The sequence below is a fragment of the Pterocles gutturalis genome, unplaced genomic scaffold (assembly GCF_000699245.1).
Source record: "Pterocles gutturalis isolate BGI_N339 unplaced genomic scaffold, ASM69924v1 scaffold7910, whole genome shotgun sequence".
Classification (NCBI taxonomy): Eukaryota; Metazoa; Chordata; class Aves; order Pterocliformes; family Pteroclidae; genus Pterocles; species Pterocles gutturalis.
The window spans coordinates 17,293-33,975 of NW_010145771.1; the positions used below are offsets into that span (position 1 = coordinate 17,293).

At 35.6% G+C, this 16,683-nt stretch overlaps 1 protein-coding gene across 1 annotated transcript in view; it reads left to right on the forward strand.

The window, feature by feature from the left end:
• TAF2 (TAF2 RNA polymerase II, TATA box binding protein (TBP)-associated factor, 150kDa) overlaps positions 1-16,683 on the forward strand; it is a 61,292-nt gene that overhangs the window by 16,973 nt on the left and 27,636 nt on the right. Inside the window, exons 9-16 of the mRNA XM_010085484.1 lie at positions 710-809; positions 2,947-3,032; positions 7,384-7,519; positions 8,971-9,125; positions 11,311-11,425; positions 11,526-11,635; positions 12,428-12,493; positions 13,794-14,046. Of these exons, the coding sequence (XP_010083786.1) occupies positions 710-809; positions 2,947-3,032; positions 7,384-7,519; positions 8,971-9,125; positions 11,311-11,425; positions 11,526-11,635; positions 12,428-12,493; positions 13,794-14,046 (1,021 nt within the window). The remainder of the gene's footprint in view (positions 1-709; positions 810-2,946; positions 3,033-7,383; positions 7,520-8,970; positions 9,126-11,310; positions 11,426-11,525; positions 11,636-12,427; positions 12,494-13,793; positions 14,047-16,683) is intronic.

Genomic DNA, 16,683 nt, shown 5'->3' on the forward strand with positions numbered 1-16,683 from the left:
TCATGGCAAAGTGTATTTCCCAGAGTATCCTCGGCTTAAAGAAAAAGAAACCAAGTGTTTTGCAATTGATGATTGATTTTGCTATTATAGTTTCTCTTGCTCTCTTTCTTATTTCTAGTCTACTTCCATTGTGAAGATAATTTTTTCCTCCCTCATAAGGACTCCCTTTGTGTCTTTATTAATTTCATCATATTCTGTATGTCATTCTTACATTTAGAATTCTGTTTCATTATTATTTTGTAGTTTTTGTCCGTATTTTTCTCTCTTAGAACATAACTCTCAAAGAGGTGTTTAAATGGGTGTCCACCAAATTGTGAGATAGCTATTTTGTCTACTTGCTGTCCAAATCTTTTGCATTCCATTGAGATTTTTATTAAAAAATTAAGATCATATAGATTAGCAGTTATTTTAACTTTAGTGTCCTTTTCCTCAGTTTTATTGTTACTGTTTCAGCTAAAATAGTTTGGTTTTATATTTTTACCTGTGCTTCTGTGGTAAAAGTTCAGTTTTCACTGGCTTTTCATTTTCATCAGTCCCATCCAGGTGCCAAGTTACATAAATTGGTTCACAGCTCATCAGACTCCTATTGACTTAGAGAAGTTGTTATATAACCTGCTGAAATTTGTGGCTATTTTGAGCTGGTCAAAAATACCACTCCTTACAAAATACTTTCTGAAGTGCTATAATTCATGCTTCTTTCTTGCTATAGGTCAGATGAATGGGTGCTAAAGGGAATCTCTGGTTATATTTATGGCCTTTGGATGAAAAAAACCTTTGGTGTTAATGAGTATCGCCACTGGATTAAACAGGTAACAACATAATAGTAGTATTTTCTATATCTTTCAGACATTTTACATCAAAGAAGATGCAATATAAAACCAGAATATAACATAGATTTGCATTGCAATACAAAGAAATGTTTAGTCGTGATAAAATTTAGAGCTAAAATATTTTTCCCACTTGCTGCAAGGAAAAACGCCAAACATACTAACCAAAGTGTTTCTGCAACTGCCTTATGAATGCTAATTTTCATTTATCTGTCTGTGCAATTAGTTTTCTTCTTTATGTTTGGCTTTTACACAAAAACAGAAAGAAAAAGTCAAAAAAGATTGTACTTTTTTAAACATTTAAAATGGAGTATGGGGTTCATAAGGAGATACATTTGGTGAACTTATACAGTGATGACCATCCAGCACAGGAAGGATATGGACCTGTTGGGAGTGGGTCCAGAGGAGAGCCACAAAGATGGTCAGAGGGCTGGAGCACCTCCCCTGTGAGGACAGGCTGAGAGAGTTGGGATTGTTCAGCCTGGAGAAGAGAAAGCTCTGGAGAGACCTTCTAGCGGCCTTCCACTTCTCACTTAAAGGGGGCTACAGGAGAGATGGGGAGGCACTCTTGATCAGGGAGTGTAGTGATAGGATGAGGGGTAACAGTTTTAAGCTGAAAGAGGGTAGATTTAGATTAGATGTTAGGAAGAAATGTTTTCACTGTGAGGATGGTGAGGCACTGGAACAGGTTGTCCAGAGAAGCTGTGGATGCCCCATCCCTGGAGGGGTTCAAGGCCAGGCTGGATGAGGCTTTGAGCAACCTGGGCTAGTGGGAGGTGTCCCTGCCCATGGCAGGGGGTATTGGAATTATGTGATCTTTAAGGTCCCTTCCAACCCAAAACATTCTGTGATTCTGTGATAGCTCAGAAGGGCTCCAGTATTAGCTTAGATCAATAGTGGATCAGGTATCTTTTAATATTTAAGTACTAACTTAAATAATGAAGCAGTAAAAAAATCCCTGTTGAAGGAATTTCCTGTCTTGGAAAATAAATTTCTGTCTATACCTTATATTTCCAAATGTAATGCTCTGAGACAGGTACTTTCTAGTAGTAGTGACTCTTCATTCTTTACAAGTAATATTCATTTACAGAAAGATGTATATGTTCCTCCTCTCCCTTTCATCACATTCTCTTACCCTTCCTCTTCCAAAAACTAGGTTCCTAACCCCATGAGCTCCATTTATGTCCCTTAGTCACATGATGACCCAATATCATATCTTTATCTGCCTCAAATACATTCAGCTCACCGGTCTTGTGCTGTCTGTGCTAAAGGTGTGGGTACTATAGAAAACAGCAGAACTGGATAATAAAGCTCTACCTGGGAGTTCACTGCTGCATGCAGCAGAAATTGCTCATGTTCTTCTCTAGGAGTTGGCTAAGTGCTTCCACATGGAACTAAAAGGTGCTGCTGTCACTGGCAGCCTCTGGTTCTGCCTGTACTGCTTTGATTGTATTGTCAATGTATGAAAGTGTGTAAGTTGATATGAATCAGTAAATATCAATACATGTCAACATTTAGAAATTCCTTGACTAACAGTGGGTTGCAGACAGACATCAACTCACTCTCCCTATGCTGAAGCTGACTTGATTTGGTTCAAAAGCCATGTTGACTGTTGGGCGGTAGTCCGTGCCAGCAGCCTGCCTTGAAGTTTGGTTGTTAACATGGGTACAGCACAACACATTCAAACTCGTGTTTCAGTTCAGAGCCAGCTTCTGTCTGGCTTGGGCATGGGTCAAGGTGAGCTTCTGTATACTGCAATCTACTGTGTAGTTACAACCAGTCTTTCCAGTGCAAGGAAATGTTAATCACTTTTATTCCTTTTGGTCAGAGACAACTTATTTATTGAACTCTTTAGAGTTAAGTATTTAAGTAGTTAAGTATTATAGTGGGCTGACCCACAATCCAGATCAAGAACAAGTATTAACTGCTAATTTCTTCTGTTGTATTATTTTTCGCCCTGCTGAGGAACATGTCTGATTTTAAAATGCTCTTTGTGTTTGTAAACAAGTTTAATTAGGGGGTATGGCTTAAAAAATGGTATGAAAGACTTTCCTGTCTTCTTTAAATAATTTCTCTACTTTTCAAAATTATGCTTATTTAGGTATGTTGTACTTTTTAGGAGTTAGATCAAATAGTGGCGTATGAACTGAAGACTGGTGGAGTTTTACTGCATCCAATATTCGGAGGAGGAAAAGAGAAAGACAAGTATGTTTATTTAAGCCGCAAGTCATTACAGAGTATGTTTTTATGGGGCCATTAATATATGCCTTGGGTGTGTTGAGTAGCACCAGGCCAAAGGCTTAAGAACTTCAGCTGTCCATGTGTTGCCAATCTCACAAAGTACATCTTGAGTATATTGTATCACTGTAGTTTTATTTTTTTTTTCACTTTAAATCTTGACGGGAATTAAGTATTATGAATGTCTCCAATGCTGTTATGAGACTACCTGAGCTATTTCTGGAGTGGTTAGTAATCTTTGGGCTTTTTACAGTATCATCAGTTTTCTTTTTCTTTGCTGTTTTTTTTCTTTCTACTCTCAGTTACCAATTTGCAATCTTATACTGAGATTTCTTATCAATTGGGAAAAAAAAGTATTAGATCAGTCATCTGTGAAGTACTGTTGGGAACTGTGAACTGGATGGGTTTGTATTTTCCCAATTACTTTAGTTTCAGTATTGCTTGTTGAGGAGTTTTCCCTTTACCTCTTTTGTGATACTCCTGTACTACTAGCACTGGACGGTGCTAACCACCAGGGATAGAAAATTATCAGTAGAAGTCAGATCAGTAAGTTAATTCAGATTTCAGTGACAACCTTTTACTGGATTTTTCTTTTATTGGATAAATTAATCTAGTTATTAACCTAGTTACTCTTTGCAAGCTCTTGAGCAGCATTTGCAAAACTGTGAGGCTGATCACATACAGGTGGGGTGGGAGAATATGTGAATTTCTTCAGTCTTTGCTGCGGCAGAGCCCCTGTATTATGAAAATACAACCAAAACTGTCTGCAGCAGTGGCTCTTTTTGCATTTGACTGTGTGCACATCCAGATTTTGTTCATTTAAAATTAAAACTCTGGATGTAGAACTGAATTAAGTATACAAATAACCCATTTAAAATTTGAATGGTGGTCTTTTTTTTGCGAGATGAAAAAGAATAAAGTGTTTTCTGAAATCAGGAATAGGACATACTGGCTAGTTTCCCAGCCAGGAGAATCTTCAACAGCTACGATGTTTTCTGGACATTGACAATCACAGATGCAGCCTGTGTGTGTATGCACACCAAACCATTATTCAGTTTTGCTTATCTGCTCATGATAGATTTTGATTTAGTTCACTGTCCTGTTCTTTCAAGTAGTGAAGCAGACCAGGTACCTGTATGCGTTTGTTACATATACCTCTGAAAAGCAAGTTAGAGCTAGCAGCAGTCATTTTAGGGCATCCTGTTGGTGAAGATATCTCTTTTTAAAGAAAATTTGGGGTACTGAATTAGGTCTTGGCAAACTTTTTAGTTGGCAGCATTACAATTTAGCAACATACTCCCCTATACAGAGAAACTAAATTCAGATTAATGAGATCAGATGAAACTAGAGAAAAAGGACACATTTAGAAAAAGGAAATTCACTAAAATAGAAGTCTCTTTATAACTGCTGGTTTTATTAGTTTTATTGCATTTGTTCTAAAATTGCTCAAATAATTGTGCAAGTAATTGACAAAATCCTGTTCTAATGTTCTTAAACATATGTTTCCTCTATATGATGTATCGCTGTTAGAGGCTTTTTCTACAGCTATTTCACTGCTTCATGGTATTACAGCTTGTTAATAAATAATAACATCACTTAAATATAAATTACAACTTGCTGTTTCTTGTAGATTGCAAAGTTCCCTTGTATGTAAATTAAGTATATGTTCCTGACACTGGTCTCTCAGATTCTTCCTGTTTATGTCTGGTGAAACACAAGCACTGCTCTCCAGAGTACTTAGTTAAAAAGAAAAATATCACAGAGCTTGGGAAAATGAAAGAAAGGAAACTGCAGGTTAACTACTGTATGGATGAAAGCTTCAAAACAAAGCTTTGTGTATTATGTTTTCATTTTATGTTCTCCCCTGTCAGTTTTTGGTTCTCTTCAGTCCTTGATTGTGCTGGTACCACCCCGTTGTAAAAATTAAAAACCTCAATAAATTTATATAGATGTATTTCAAATGTAAGAAGCATATTGACAGGTTTACATTGAATGACCAGAATGTTGTTGAGAGCATGAGCGTTATAAATTTCCATGGAACAGCTAGTTCAGTTTTCACTTTGACAAAGGTTCTGGGTCCATATTGCTAATTTTAATTCTCAGGTGGTGCCAATTCAATAAAAGTTTTAGAAGTATAACGATTGAAGAAGAATATAATCGGAAGAAATGTATTAATATTGAATGAACTGCCAAACATAACTGTCAAATGCAAACTTGTCTCAGTTTTGATTTTCAGTTAAATAAGGTAACCAGTACCAAAATCAATCAACACTTAGTAAATTTAAGAAGGCCAAGAATGTGGCTCCTGGCTTGGTTGTAATTTTCAAGAAAAGAATTTTACCAAAGTCAATCAACTGTATAATTTGAAGCTGGATAAATAATTTTTTATACTGAGACCAAATTATTATGTAATGTCTGAGCCACAACCTCAGTTTCCTCCTTCCATTTAAATTCTTTCGTGGTTCCTAACCCTTCCCTACCTTGGAATAGAGAAGTATCCAAAATAACAGGACAATTTTGATAAGGAGAACTTTACCAATTGCCTATCAACTAGAAACAGCAAGTAGTAAACTTGCTTATTCATATAGAGTCTACCTAAGAAAGGTAGTGCTTGCTTAAATTTAGAAATGCTCTTTTTTATATCTTCTTAAGATGTTTAAACAGGCATTCATGATTAAAGTCAAGGGAGTCTCTCAGTGAATAGAAGGATGGAAAAAATTATTAAGCTTTGGAGCTACCTTGATTCTTGCCATCTCCTGAAACCTTGAGAACTGCAGATCAGGAGCCAAGTGATGGTCCTGCTCTGGTGGAACACTTCTTGCTGGCATACGTCTGTTGATTGTGTAGAAAGATTAGTCAAAATTAAGGTGGTTTGTTTAGTAGGTTTTTTGAAGGTTTTGGAAGATCAGTCTTTTCCTGAGATAGCTGGCATAAAGATCAGGCTTATAGCACTTATCTTTGATTGTTACAATTCATGGATTATTTCATTCTGTCTTGCAGTGTCTTTTTCTAAGGTCTTTGGATAAATTAAGTGCCTGGTCCATCTGGAAATGGTTTAGTTAGGATATCTATAAGCAAGAATCACAGAGGAAGAATAGAATTTTGAGCCCAGAAATTTTAAGTAGCTGGTATTTTCTGTGTCACAATGGCTAATTTGTGATTCTCCACTAACCAGCATAAAATAAGTCTGGATTCCCACTTCTTAAGATGTTGGCCTGACATGGTGTGAGTCCACTTTCTTAAGAGGTTTTTTATTTGTTCATGGAAAACTCAAGTGTCCAGTGAAAAGAACTGAAAGGAAAAACCGCACAACAAAATACAGTTGCCACAGCCTTGGTTCATCAATAAAATTAAGTCAGACTCCTGATTATTGCTACTTCTCAAATAATTGGAAAGGAGCAAAAGGTCTTATTTTTCTCGAGAATTACAGTGTTATAGCTACTTTTCTACTTTCAGCTGGGCTATAGGTCAGAATCTTTGTGTTCTGAAATGTAAAACTTAGTGGAGAAAATTAATTTTAAAGCCCATCAAAATTAAGTCTCTTGGTATTCTATTGTTGTACAGCCTCTAAGGCTATCCAGAAATCAGTTCTCTTTTTGAAAGTTTCAGGTTTTCACCAACTCTCTCCCTTCTGATATGGAATGACATTAAACCATTTGAAATATTTTGCTTATAGACACAAAGGGTATGTGTGAAGGAGCACCACAGATAGTTCAAGTTCTGGAAACAGTGTGGCAGTGGTAACATGATGCTCTCCCTAGTCTTCTTTGGCATATTATCTGATTTAAAGACATCAGTTTGCCAAAGTATTGAAAGCATAAAGATGCCAACTAAAATAAAAAACAAGCAATTCCTTTGGCTCATCACTTGAAAATCTGGTGTGAATTTTAAAACTCTTGTTTTTCTTTAATTGCAACAAATATTTATTTAAATATAAGATATTCACTATGTACAATCACTTTTAAGTAGAAGTGGAGCAGGGGAAATGTCAATTAATGAGTAATTTGCAGACTCAAGTCACAGATTCCTTGCTCTGGTTGCTGCTCCTACCAGTGTCTTTACAGTAATACACAGCATGTATTTATTACCTGCCATTCTCTATAGAGTACTTGCTGTATGCCGGGTACATACACCTGTGTCTTTTCTGTACACGTATGTGGCCATTTTAAGCATGTTATAATTTATGACTTTAAAACAGTGGAAGAGATAGTAAATAGTTGTTGGTGCAGCTATAATGTTGGTTGCTAAGGTATGTTTTAAGTTCCATTCCATAAAATGCAAAATAGAGAGCTGTTGGGTTTTCTTTTTATTTTTTCAGCCCTGCATCACATTTACATTTTTCTATCAAACACCCTCATACACTCTCCTGGGAGTATTACACTATGTTCCAGTGTAAAGCACATCTTGTTATGAGACTGATTGAGAACAGAATTAGCATGGAGTTCATGTTACAGGTAGGTATTTAAATTATTATGTGGAATATACACAAGTTTTTGTCTTTAGCTGCATTTCTGTTCATTCATGGAGTTTAAGAAAGAACAAAACAGATCATCATAGGATTCCATTTGTATTTTCAGTTTAAACAAGATCATTTGTGTTAGGATAAGGTTAGCTGTTACTCTGATACATAACTTATAATACTTTTATATATTGCATATTCTCTTTGATGTTAAGGTATTTCATTGTTTTGTGTTATCATGGCCGGTTGTTAACACTGAGGGCCCGTTTTACTGACCCTAACTGGTGTTGCTGTGGGCTAATCTAATCGAATTATAAATAATGCAAATAATGAGAATCCAGTTTCTGCTCTCTCCACTGTATAAAATTTTCAGTACTAGAGGGAGCATATATCTTTATATTAGAAGAAGCAGTTGGATAGAAGATTGTGGTTTTATTCTGAAATGCTAAACTTCTGTCGAGTTGTGGTTTTTCTTCTTTACTAAAACATTTTGTGGCATGCCTTAAAGAAGATAGGGTGCTATAAACAAACACCCAGTTAGAAACTGAGTGGTACCTTTTCCTATTGTTTGTTAAGTGATTCCTTTTCCTTTTGTTTGTTTTGTTTTTTTAAGGAAAACGTGAATGTGCTTGTGCCAGAACTATTACAAGCTGCTGTCAGGTTGAAATACAGCAGATGCACCTTTTTTAAAGCTTTCCTTACATAAACTTTAATTATTGTTTGCAATTTTTAAAAAGGAATAGCAAAGCAGAGAACCTGATGACTGTTTTATTTCTAAAAAGCAGATATAGTCAGTGATCTGTTTTACTGTAGATAATTTTTGAAACCTGATGGTCTTTTAATGGATTTTGTTTGTGCAGATGTATACGTAACTTCAAGGAAGTTGGTTCTTTAAAAAAGCTCAGGTGGAAAGAATTGATTAAAAATGCACCCCTAACTCCCCGCATTATAATTTGGTCAATGAAGGCCACACCTTCTTGCAGTGACTAACCTCATGAATTACATAGTTTTGAAATATAGAGGTGCTTAGATCTAGAAAATGGATGCCAAGGCATGTTTCTGTATTCCACGCTGAATTCGGCTCTGTTAAGAAACGGCATGATAAGTTGTGCCTGTAGCAGTGATAAGCAAATAAGACATTTTTAGTTTAATATTGTGTTACCATTAACCATTTCTCATATTAAGAAGATGGGGTTTCAGACCTTTCTCGGCATCGTGGATGATTTGCCTTAAGTAAAAATACATTTGTGTCTGCAAATCACAATTTCTGATATGGACAAGCAAATAATTTTCTGAAATGTCTTTATTTTGAAAGACTATTTTTGAGGCCAGCTATCAGATAATGAGTGTATTTGCCTTTAGTTGTAATTCAGCTGAAGCTAAACAGAAAAGCTTATTTTATTTATTAAAGTATTTAGTGAAAGTAGTAACTTTTTATCATTTTAGGTTTTCAACAAGTTGTTGAGTCTGGCCAGCACTGCTTCATCTCAGAAGTTCCAGTCACACATGTGGAGTCAGATGTTGGTTTCCACATCTGGGTTTTTGAAATCTATCTCAAATGTCTCTGGCAAAGACATCCAACCTTTAATAAAGCAGTGGGTGTATCCTTTTTATTCTTGGTCTGGATTGTTAATATGGAGAATGAACTTGTTTTTTAATTGGCACTATTAAAGGAATGTAAAGAAAGGTATGAAATATTTTTGCTTAAAACAGTTAAGTAGTATTCTTCAAATTAGATATGTATGTGAGCCCCAGGTTTACACTCCTTTCATAGTCAGTTAGAGTATGCTGGCTTTTTTGTGTGTTCTTTACTAGAAGGGATTTCATGATTTTAAGTTTTACTTTGAAAGAAGCACAAGAACTCTGCTGGAATTTAAGGCCAAATTATACTAAAGGGATTCCAGAGGACACTGCCCATAGAAATATGCTGAAGTCTGACATGGAAAATGTTATAGTCTGGTGCATTTTAAGATGTGATTTCCAATAAATCAATGTGAAATAAGTAACCTAAAGCTCAGATTGTTAGTTTAAAATAAACTAACATTTAGTACTTGTGTTAATACAACTTCAGGTAAAATAAATCTCTGTGTGTTTGTTCTTCAAATTTCAGTGATATTAGTCAAGAAATAGGTTTTCTTCTTGTGGATTGATACGAGGGTAGATTTGAATTTTCTCCATTTAACTAGTTTAATTGGTAGTTTTAATTAACATGACTGCAGCAAAACTATACCTTGCTGTTCTAACATAAAACAAAAGTAGGTATTTGTATTTAGACATTTTTTATTTAAGCTGACTTAATAATGTTCACGCATCTCAATATCTAACTAAAAAACACTGTATAATTAATATTTAGAGAGCAATATGAGAAGTTAGTATTTCATCTGCATCAAATGTATTTGTAAAGTATAAATACGCATTATCCTAATTTCCATACTTAGCTGTGCCAAACATTTGAGAAAAATACGGGTTCTATATGTACATATGTTCACACTGCAACTATACCTAAATGTCAGCATTACTCTGTGAGCTGGGTGAATCTTAACTACATCAGTTCCATAAGCAAGGAAGAATTTTAACTCAGATTTAGGGATTTTTCAGCTTCTCTGGACTTTGGCTCCAAGGCTGTTCCTGTTAACTGTAACTTGTGTTTAATCCTATGGTTGCAACCTTCCTACCATACTTGAAACGTTGTTGCACCTGTGATGGTAGGTTTTCCACCTTGTAAGACCACAGCAGGTCTTTGCATTGCTTGGGAGGATATCTTATGACTGTTAACTACCGCTATCTTATACTATTAATGAGTGCTGCGTTGATGCTGAGTTTAAACCTTGTGCTGAAGAAACCACTAAAAATGCCTTAACCTGTACCTGATGACAAAGTCCCAGACCTTTATGAAGGCAGACACTGTGAACAGAACCAGTCTGAAGCCAAATGACCATACTTTGGGAGAAAAGTTAATAATGCATGTATGATAAGAAGCCTCTTTTTAATCTTAAATGTCAGGACATGGAAGAACAGGTTTTCCTTCTCTGCTTTTGTCTTATATTGTCAGACACTTGTTGGGAGCATGCACTAGACTAAAATACTTCATTCTAGTGTTTTAGTTTTACTAGAAATAAAGTGTAGTAATGGCTGTCATACAAATAATGCGTGATGAAGTTATTCGCAGGATCAGTTGACTTGAAGAAATTGTTGCCCAGAATAAAAATGCAGAGTGAGATAATTACTTTTTATCAGTCACATTGTATACTTTCATGTGTATGTGAACTCATACGTATGTATGTATATGTGTGTATGTATATATATATGTACATGTACACATACACACACAGGTGAATGCTCACAGTGACCCAGTTTGAAAAACTGGAATAAAGTAATTGAGTTAAATGTAGCATGGGTATTATTATTTAACAGAAATATATAATAAAACAAATAATATTTTAATTACTGAAGTCTTACTTGATTACTTTCTCTGAGAGCATGCCGAGGACATTGGATGTGGTGGGGTACAATATAGCTTTTCATAATGACTTTTTTCTTACTAGTTATTTTTCACTGTACTTCAGTTTTTCTCCATAAGTTACATGATTGTACATTAAAGAACTGTTTAAAGAAAAAAATCTTTAAAAGTTCAGGAACTAACATAAGTGTTGTAATTTCCTGACTTTCTTGGGATAGGAAATTCTAGGAATAAAGAAGCATTAAGTGTAAAGAGTGAAAACATTGAGAATTATATTTGTTTATAACTACTGCATTGTGCACTAGAATTCCTATACTGCTTATTAGGGATCAGAGTGGAGTGGTAAAATTTTACGGTAGCTTTGCATTTAATAGAAAACGGAATGTATTAGAATTGGAAATAAAACAAGACTACACGTCTCCTGGGACTCAGAAATATGTGGTAAGGCCAATTTTCCGTATTTTGCATACACATGGAAGTATGATGTATACATTAATAAGCATAGTTTTAATGTTAATAACAAAATCTTGTGAACCTGAAGGGTCCTCTTAAAGTGACAGTGCAAGAACTTGATGGATCATTCAACCATACATTGCAGATTGAAGAAAACAGCCTTAAACATGATATACCTTGTCATTCTAAAAGCAGAAGGTAAGAATTAAAGTACAAACTGCAAGTATTTTTAGTATACATATATATAGGAAAACATGTAATGCATTGGTGACAAAGATATGCTTTTTAAAGTTTGTGCTTATAATTTGTTAATCTTACTGAATAAGATTTACCTGTGATGTAAGGGAAGAAAATAGACTTTACTACTCTTTATGGACAGCAAGAAACTTTACATTTTATATGCAGTTCTTAATTTTAAGTAAAGGTCTTAAATTTTATAAAAGTTTTATGAAGAGCTATTTTATATAGAACAAGCTGAATGAAGACTCTAATTAATTGAGTTATTCAAAATGCCTTTGAATGAGAAAGACAAATTAGAGAGAAGACAAATGTAGGCCAGAGGAGTACCTCAAGTGAAGACAGATGAATAAAGCACTGGCATAATTTTCCTTTTCTGTTGAGAGTGCCAGGGCTGTTCACTAAACCTAATGAGCAAGAAGAGTAACATACTTCCCAAACAGATTTTTTCAGTTTCCTAATACATTCTCGTAACTGTTTTGATCTCTTCTTCTTAAAGTGTGTAACTTATGTGTAACTGTAAAAATGGTGGGAGTCAAGTTTAAACCAGTGTAAAGTATTGGTGATTATTATTTGAACAAAACTGATGCACAGTTCAACTTTGTGAACAGTTTTTGCTGGAGAGAGCATTTTTTTCAGTGTGGTCAAATACACAGAGTGCTTTTTCAGGCTTAAGCTTCAATTATAAACATGTCTTTGCTAGTATGGCAATTTTTCTAATACCTTTTTTTTCTATTTTCTCTTTTTTAATAGAAATAAGAAGAAAAAGATTCCATTGATGAATGGAGAAGAGGTGGACATGGACCTTTCAGCTATGGAGTAAGTTAGCTTGGAGTTTCTCAGTGTGAGACTGAGCCATGTTCCCCTTGTCTGAAGCATGCTGTTTTGAAGGATTTGATAGTAGTGTTGTATTTCATTATATGACTGGCAAATTTCAAGACTATGCCACATTTCTTTACCTTCTTTTAAGACTTTTCTTCTGTAACTGGGAAGATTCTGGTCAAGTGTAAAATGTATGGGTTAACTGCTCTAACTTAAAAAAAAATCATCTTAGGCCTGATAAGGCGATAGAGTAAATTACTTGATTCTTTCTTACACATTTCTAATGATATCTTCTAGTCTGCGATGCTGTTGTTCTTTTATCCGGTTTGGACTCCTCTGCTCCAAGCATATATGATAGTGTTTGTTCTTTTCTGTTCTTCTAAACCCTGTATATGCACTCTTCTTTTCACTATCCTTTCTTCTCTAGCTACTATCTTGACAGTAATTCTAGATATTCTACAAATGTATATAGAAATACACATCATATTTACAATGATGCTCTTTTCGTCATTTCAAACTCTCTCCTAATTCCATGTCTGTATTTTGCTGTTATCAATTTTGTGTGGAAAACTGAGTAACAGACTTGATTATATAGTTTGTGCTTGTTGCTCCTATGAATGACTTGTGCAGTCATGGTGCTGTGTGAATACTACAGTATAAAAAAAATGAAATACAACCGAGCAATTTTGTCTGTAGGACTAAAACTTTAATCCTGTCTGTTGATACTTTTACTTTTATCGTCATTTGGCTTGGCAGTTCTGTGTATTTGCATGGTTACCCATGTCAGCTTTCAACATCAAAGCATTATGTATTTGTAAAGCACTTTCACATGTGTTGATAAAAAACAGTATATAAAACATGTGGGTGTTTACCACCAGATTTTCTCTGGGGGTTTTTTTGGTGGGGTCGTTTTTTTTTTTTTTGGTAGTCTTAAATTGTAGAAGGTGACGAAGTGCTGGTCACCTGTGAAAGTAATGGTGTCTGAGGAAGTAGAATGAAATATATTGAGATTATACAGAAGTTTACCGTGAACTCAGATCTGTAGGTTAACAATACTAAACCACTGTATTCCCCTTGGCGTATTAGAGGTTTGGACAGATTGCCCTGGGGGGCTACAGAGTTGCCATTCCAGAAGCAGGAGATTGGACCAGGTGACTTTCAGAAGTCCCTTCTAACTTAGATTCTTTTAGGGTTTTTTGACTCTAAATACTTTAACTCATGTCAAGTTAGAACATCTTTGGAATTTCTCTAGTCTTGAAATGTTGTGAGCTATTAATGTTTTTCATGTCTGTTGTAGTGCTGATTCCCCTTTGCTCTGGATAAGAATTGACCCTGATATGTCAGTACTGAGGAAGGTAGAATTTGAACAATCTGATTTCATGTGGCAGTATCAGCTTCGATATGAGAGAGATGTGGTTGCACAAGAAGAAGCCATTCTGGCATTGGAAAAGTTCCCTACTCCAGCATCGCGGCTTGCACTGACTGATATACTAGAACAGGAACAATGTTTCTACCGAGTGAGAATGCTGGCCTGCTTCTGCCTTGCAAAGGTGAGGTTGTATGGATGGGAATAAAGGAAGAAATCCACTAGAGATTGTGAACATTTGAAAATAGGTCAAAACTCATCACAATTCTTTAACTGGCTTGATATTTAGCCTCTTAAAAGTGTTTGCCAAGTATTTTTAACATGACTGATTTGAAGGGAAAGCTGTATTATTTTTGTCTGTAAATGGAGACTGCAGAAGGCTTTCATAATTGTCAAAATTGAGATGTCAGACATGAAAACCACAAGGGATTTTTCCAGATTTCGTTAAGTGGCAAAAATAAAATACTTTTGTTTAATCTTTTTCAGAGCCAAAATGTATTTTTTTAATTTTCCTGGGAAGTTCCTTGGCCTGTCTGTTGAGAACTCTAAAGTGCTGAAATTTATCTGTATGTCTATGTGAATTTGGATTGCTGCTCAGTATTGTTTCAGGTTGAATAGGGGCACAAAATAAACATCATGTTCATCTACAATTAAATATTAAAAACCCAAATAATTGCCTTGAAAAGGGAAGATCTTTTTTGTTTGGACACAAAATCGTCATTAAGATTGAAAATTAGAGAATCCTATAAAACAACTGAGTAGAAACACAGAAGAATAAGAATTTCTGAAAAGGCATGTTATTGACATATTTTATGGACATAAAGGCTCACTTATTTACATTTATAGAGTTTAGGTTATTGGCATATAGCTTGCTTTCTGCCATGTACCTGTTGAGAATAACTCAGTACCTGTACAGAAATAAATGCTTTGACCATGTTTTGAAAACCAAAATCCAATAAATGTGTGTGACAAAGTATTTTAATATTGTGAAACACTAATATTGTGAAACACTGATGTTAAACTGCCAGTGTACGTGCTAGTATCTATACTGCCAGTGTCTGACTTAAAATATGCACGATTCATAATGAATTCACTTGTAATATTTAGAAGTGTACATTCCACAGGTAAATATTAAAAGAGCAGTTGTTACAATGTTTAAATGCAATAGTTTTTTCTGTCTTTGCTTTGAATTCTCAGGCAATTGGGCTGCAGATAATCACAACCAGTTTTGCTCATTTGTAATTGTATGAAAAATCTTGGGTCTACAGATAAGGTTGTTGACTTACTAAAAAAAGATTCTAAAGCTAAGCAAAAAATATGGCTGTGACATTGAATCAAGGCGAAGGAGCACAGCAGGACAGAGTTGTAGATATGTTTATGTAAGTTACCTAGGAGGAAGGTGTAGTATATTCTTTTACTAGTTCCAACATCAGGGTATTGATAAGAAGCACATCCTGTTGTCATCAACTCGGTTTAATTTTCACAGCTTGTAAATATTCAGGATTTGTATTCTTTATTGAAAAAAAGCCACATCCCTCATGACTGTTAGGGGGAGGGTTCTCTTTTTATTCAGTTGTAACTACTGTCTGGATTACAGTTGCTATTGTAAAACGTTCTTGGTTACTCATGTTGATACAGAGAAATGGTAGGTAATAATGCAATTACCAAACTGAAATTACTACACTTTCTAAATGCACAGTGTACTTCATATTAAAACAGCACTTAAGTCTCTCAGGCATAAAGTGTCCAGGTAACATTAAATCTTCATTGATAAAGAAGTTAACAGATGTGTGGGTGTGCGTGGGTTCACATGCACACACTTCGCTGAGTAGTTCATGACAAATAACCTGTCACAGTATTAATTCCTGGGAGTATGCAGACTGATTTTTCCATTCAGATCCATTGCGGTGTTGGTGATGTGCTATAAGGTTTAAAAAAGCAACAATACCACCGCAAGCTACCTGTGCCCCAAACATTGAGGAGTTTCATAGCTGTGCATGACAGTTACATCTTAGGCCAATTTTTTGTGCTATACTGAACTGAAGGATGCGGAAATAGAGTGTACCTACTGGCTTTTTCAGTAGAAATAATGCAGGACAGGCTACTTGCATTATGATGTGGGGAATTAGTACTCACACTGACTGGATGGTCACACTCACAGAGTTGTGGTCAATGGCTTGATGTCCAAGTGGAGACAGGCAGGGGTCCGCAGGGGGCCGTACTGGGACTGGTGTTGTTTAACATCTTTGTGAGAGACATGGACAGTGGGATGGAATGCACCCTCAGCAAGTTTGCCGATGACACCAAGCTGTGTGTGTGCTTTAGTTCGAAGACTTCTGTTGTTGCAAAGGGAACATCTAGTCTCACTGCAGTATTTTCACTCTCTCTGACTTCCCTTTGAAGGCTGACTTAGGGGGAAAATGGTTTTCAGTAATAAAGGACTCACCCTATGTAAGAGCAATGGTGAAGTGGATTGCTACCTGTCTAGGTAGCCTCTTGCTTTTCTTTCCCTTATTGCATACCCTTTGAAACAAGCTAAATAATTTAGAAGGAAATTATACAATTCATTTTCTTCTGTGTGAAACCAGATTTTTCCTTAGTTTGTGGTGGGTCTGTAACAATGGAAACTCCTGCTACATGGTAGGATGCATTGGCCCCATTTGGTTCTGCACACACACACAAATACGGATTCTGTCATCAGGCTTAATCCATCATCAGGCATAGGTGTTCTTGTCTGCAGGCTTTCATTGCTCCACACAGCAAATGTATGAAACCCAAGATGCTGGGAAGGTACAAAAGCAAGTTTTTTGGCAGTGAACTT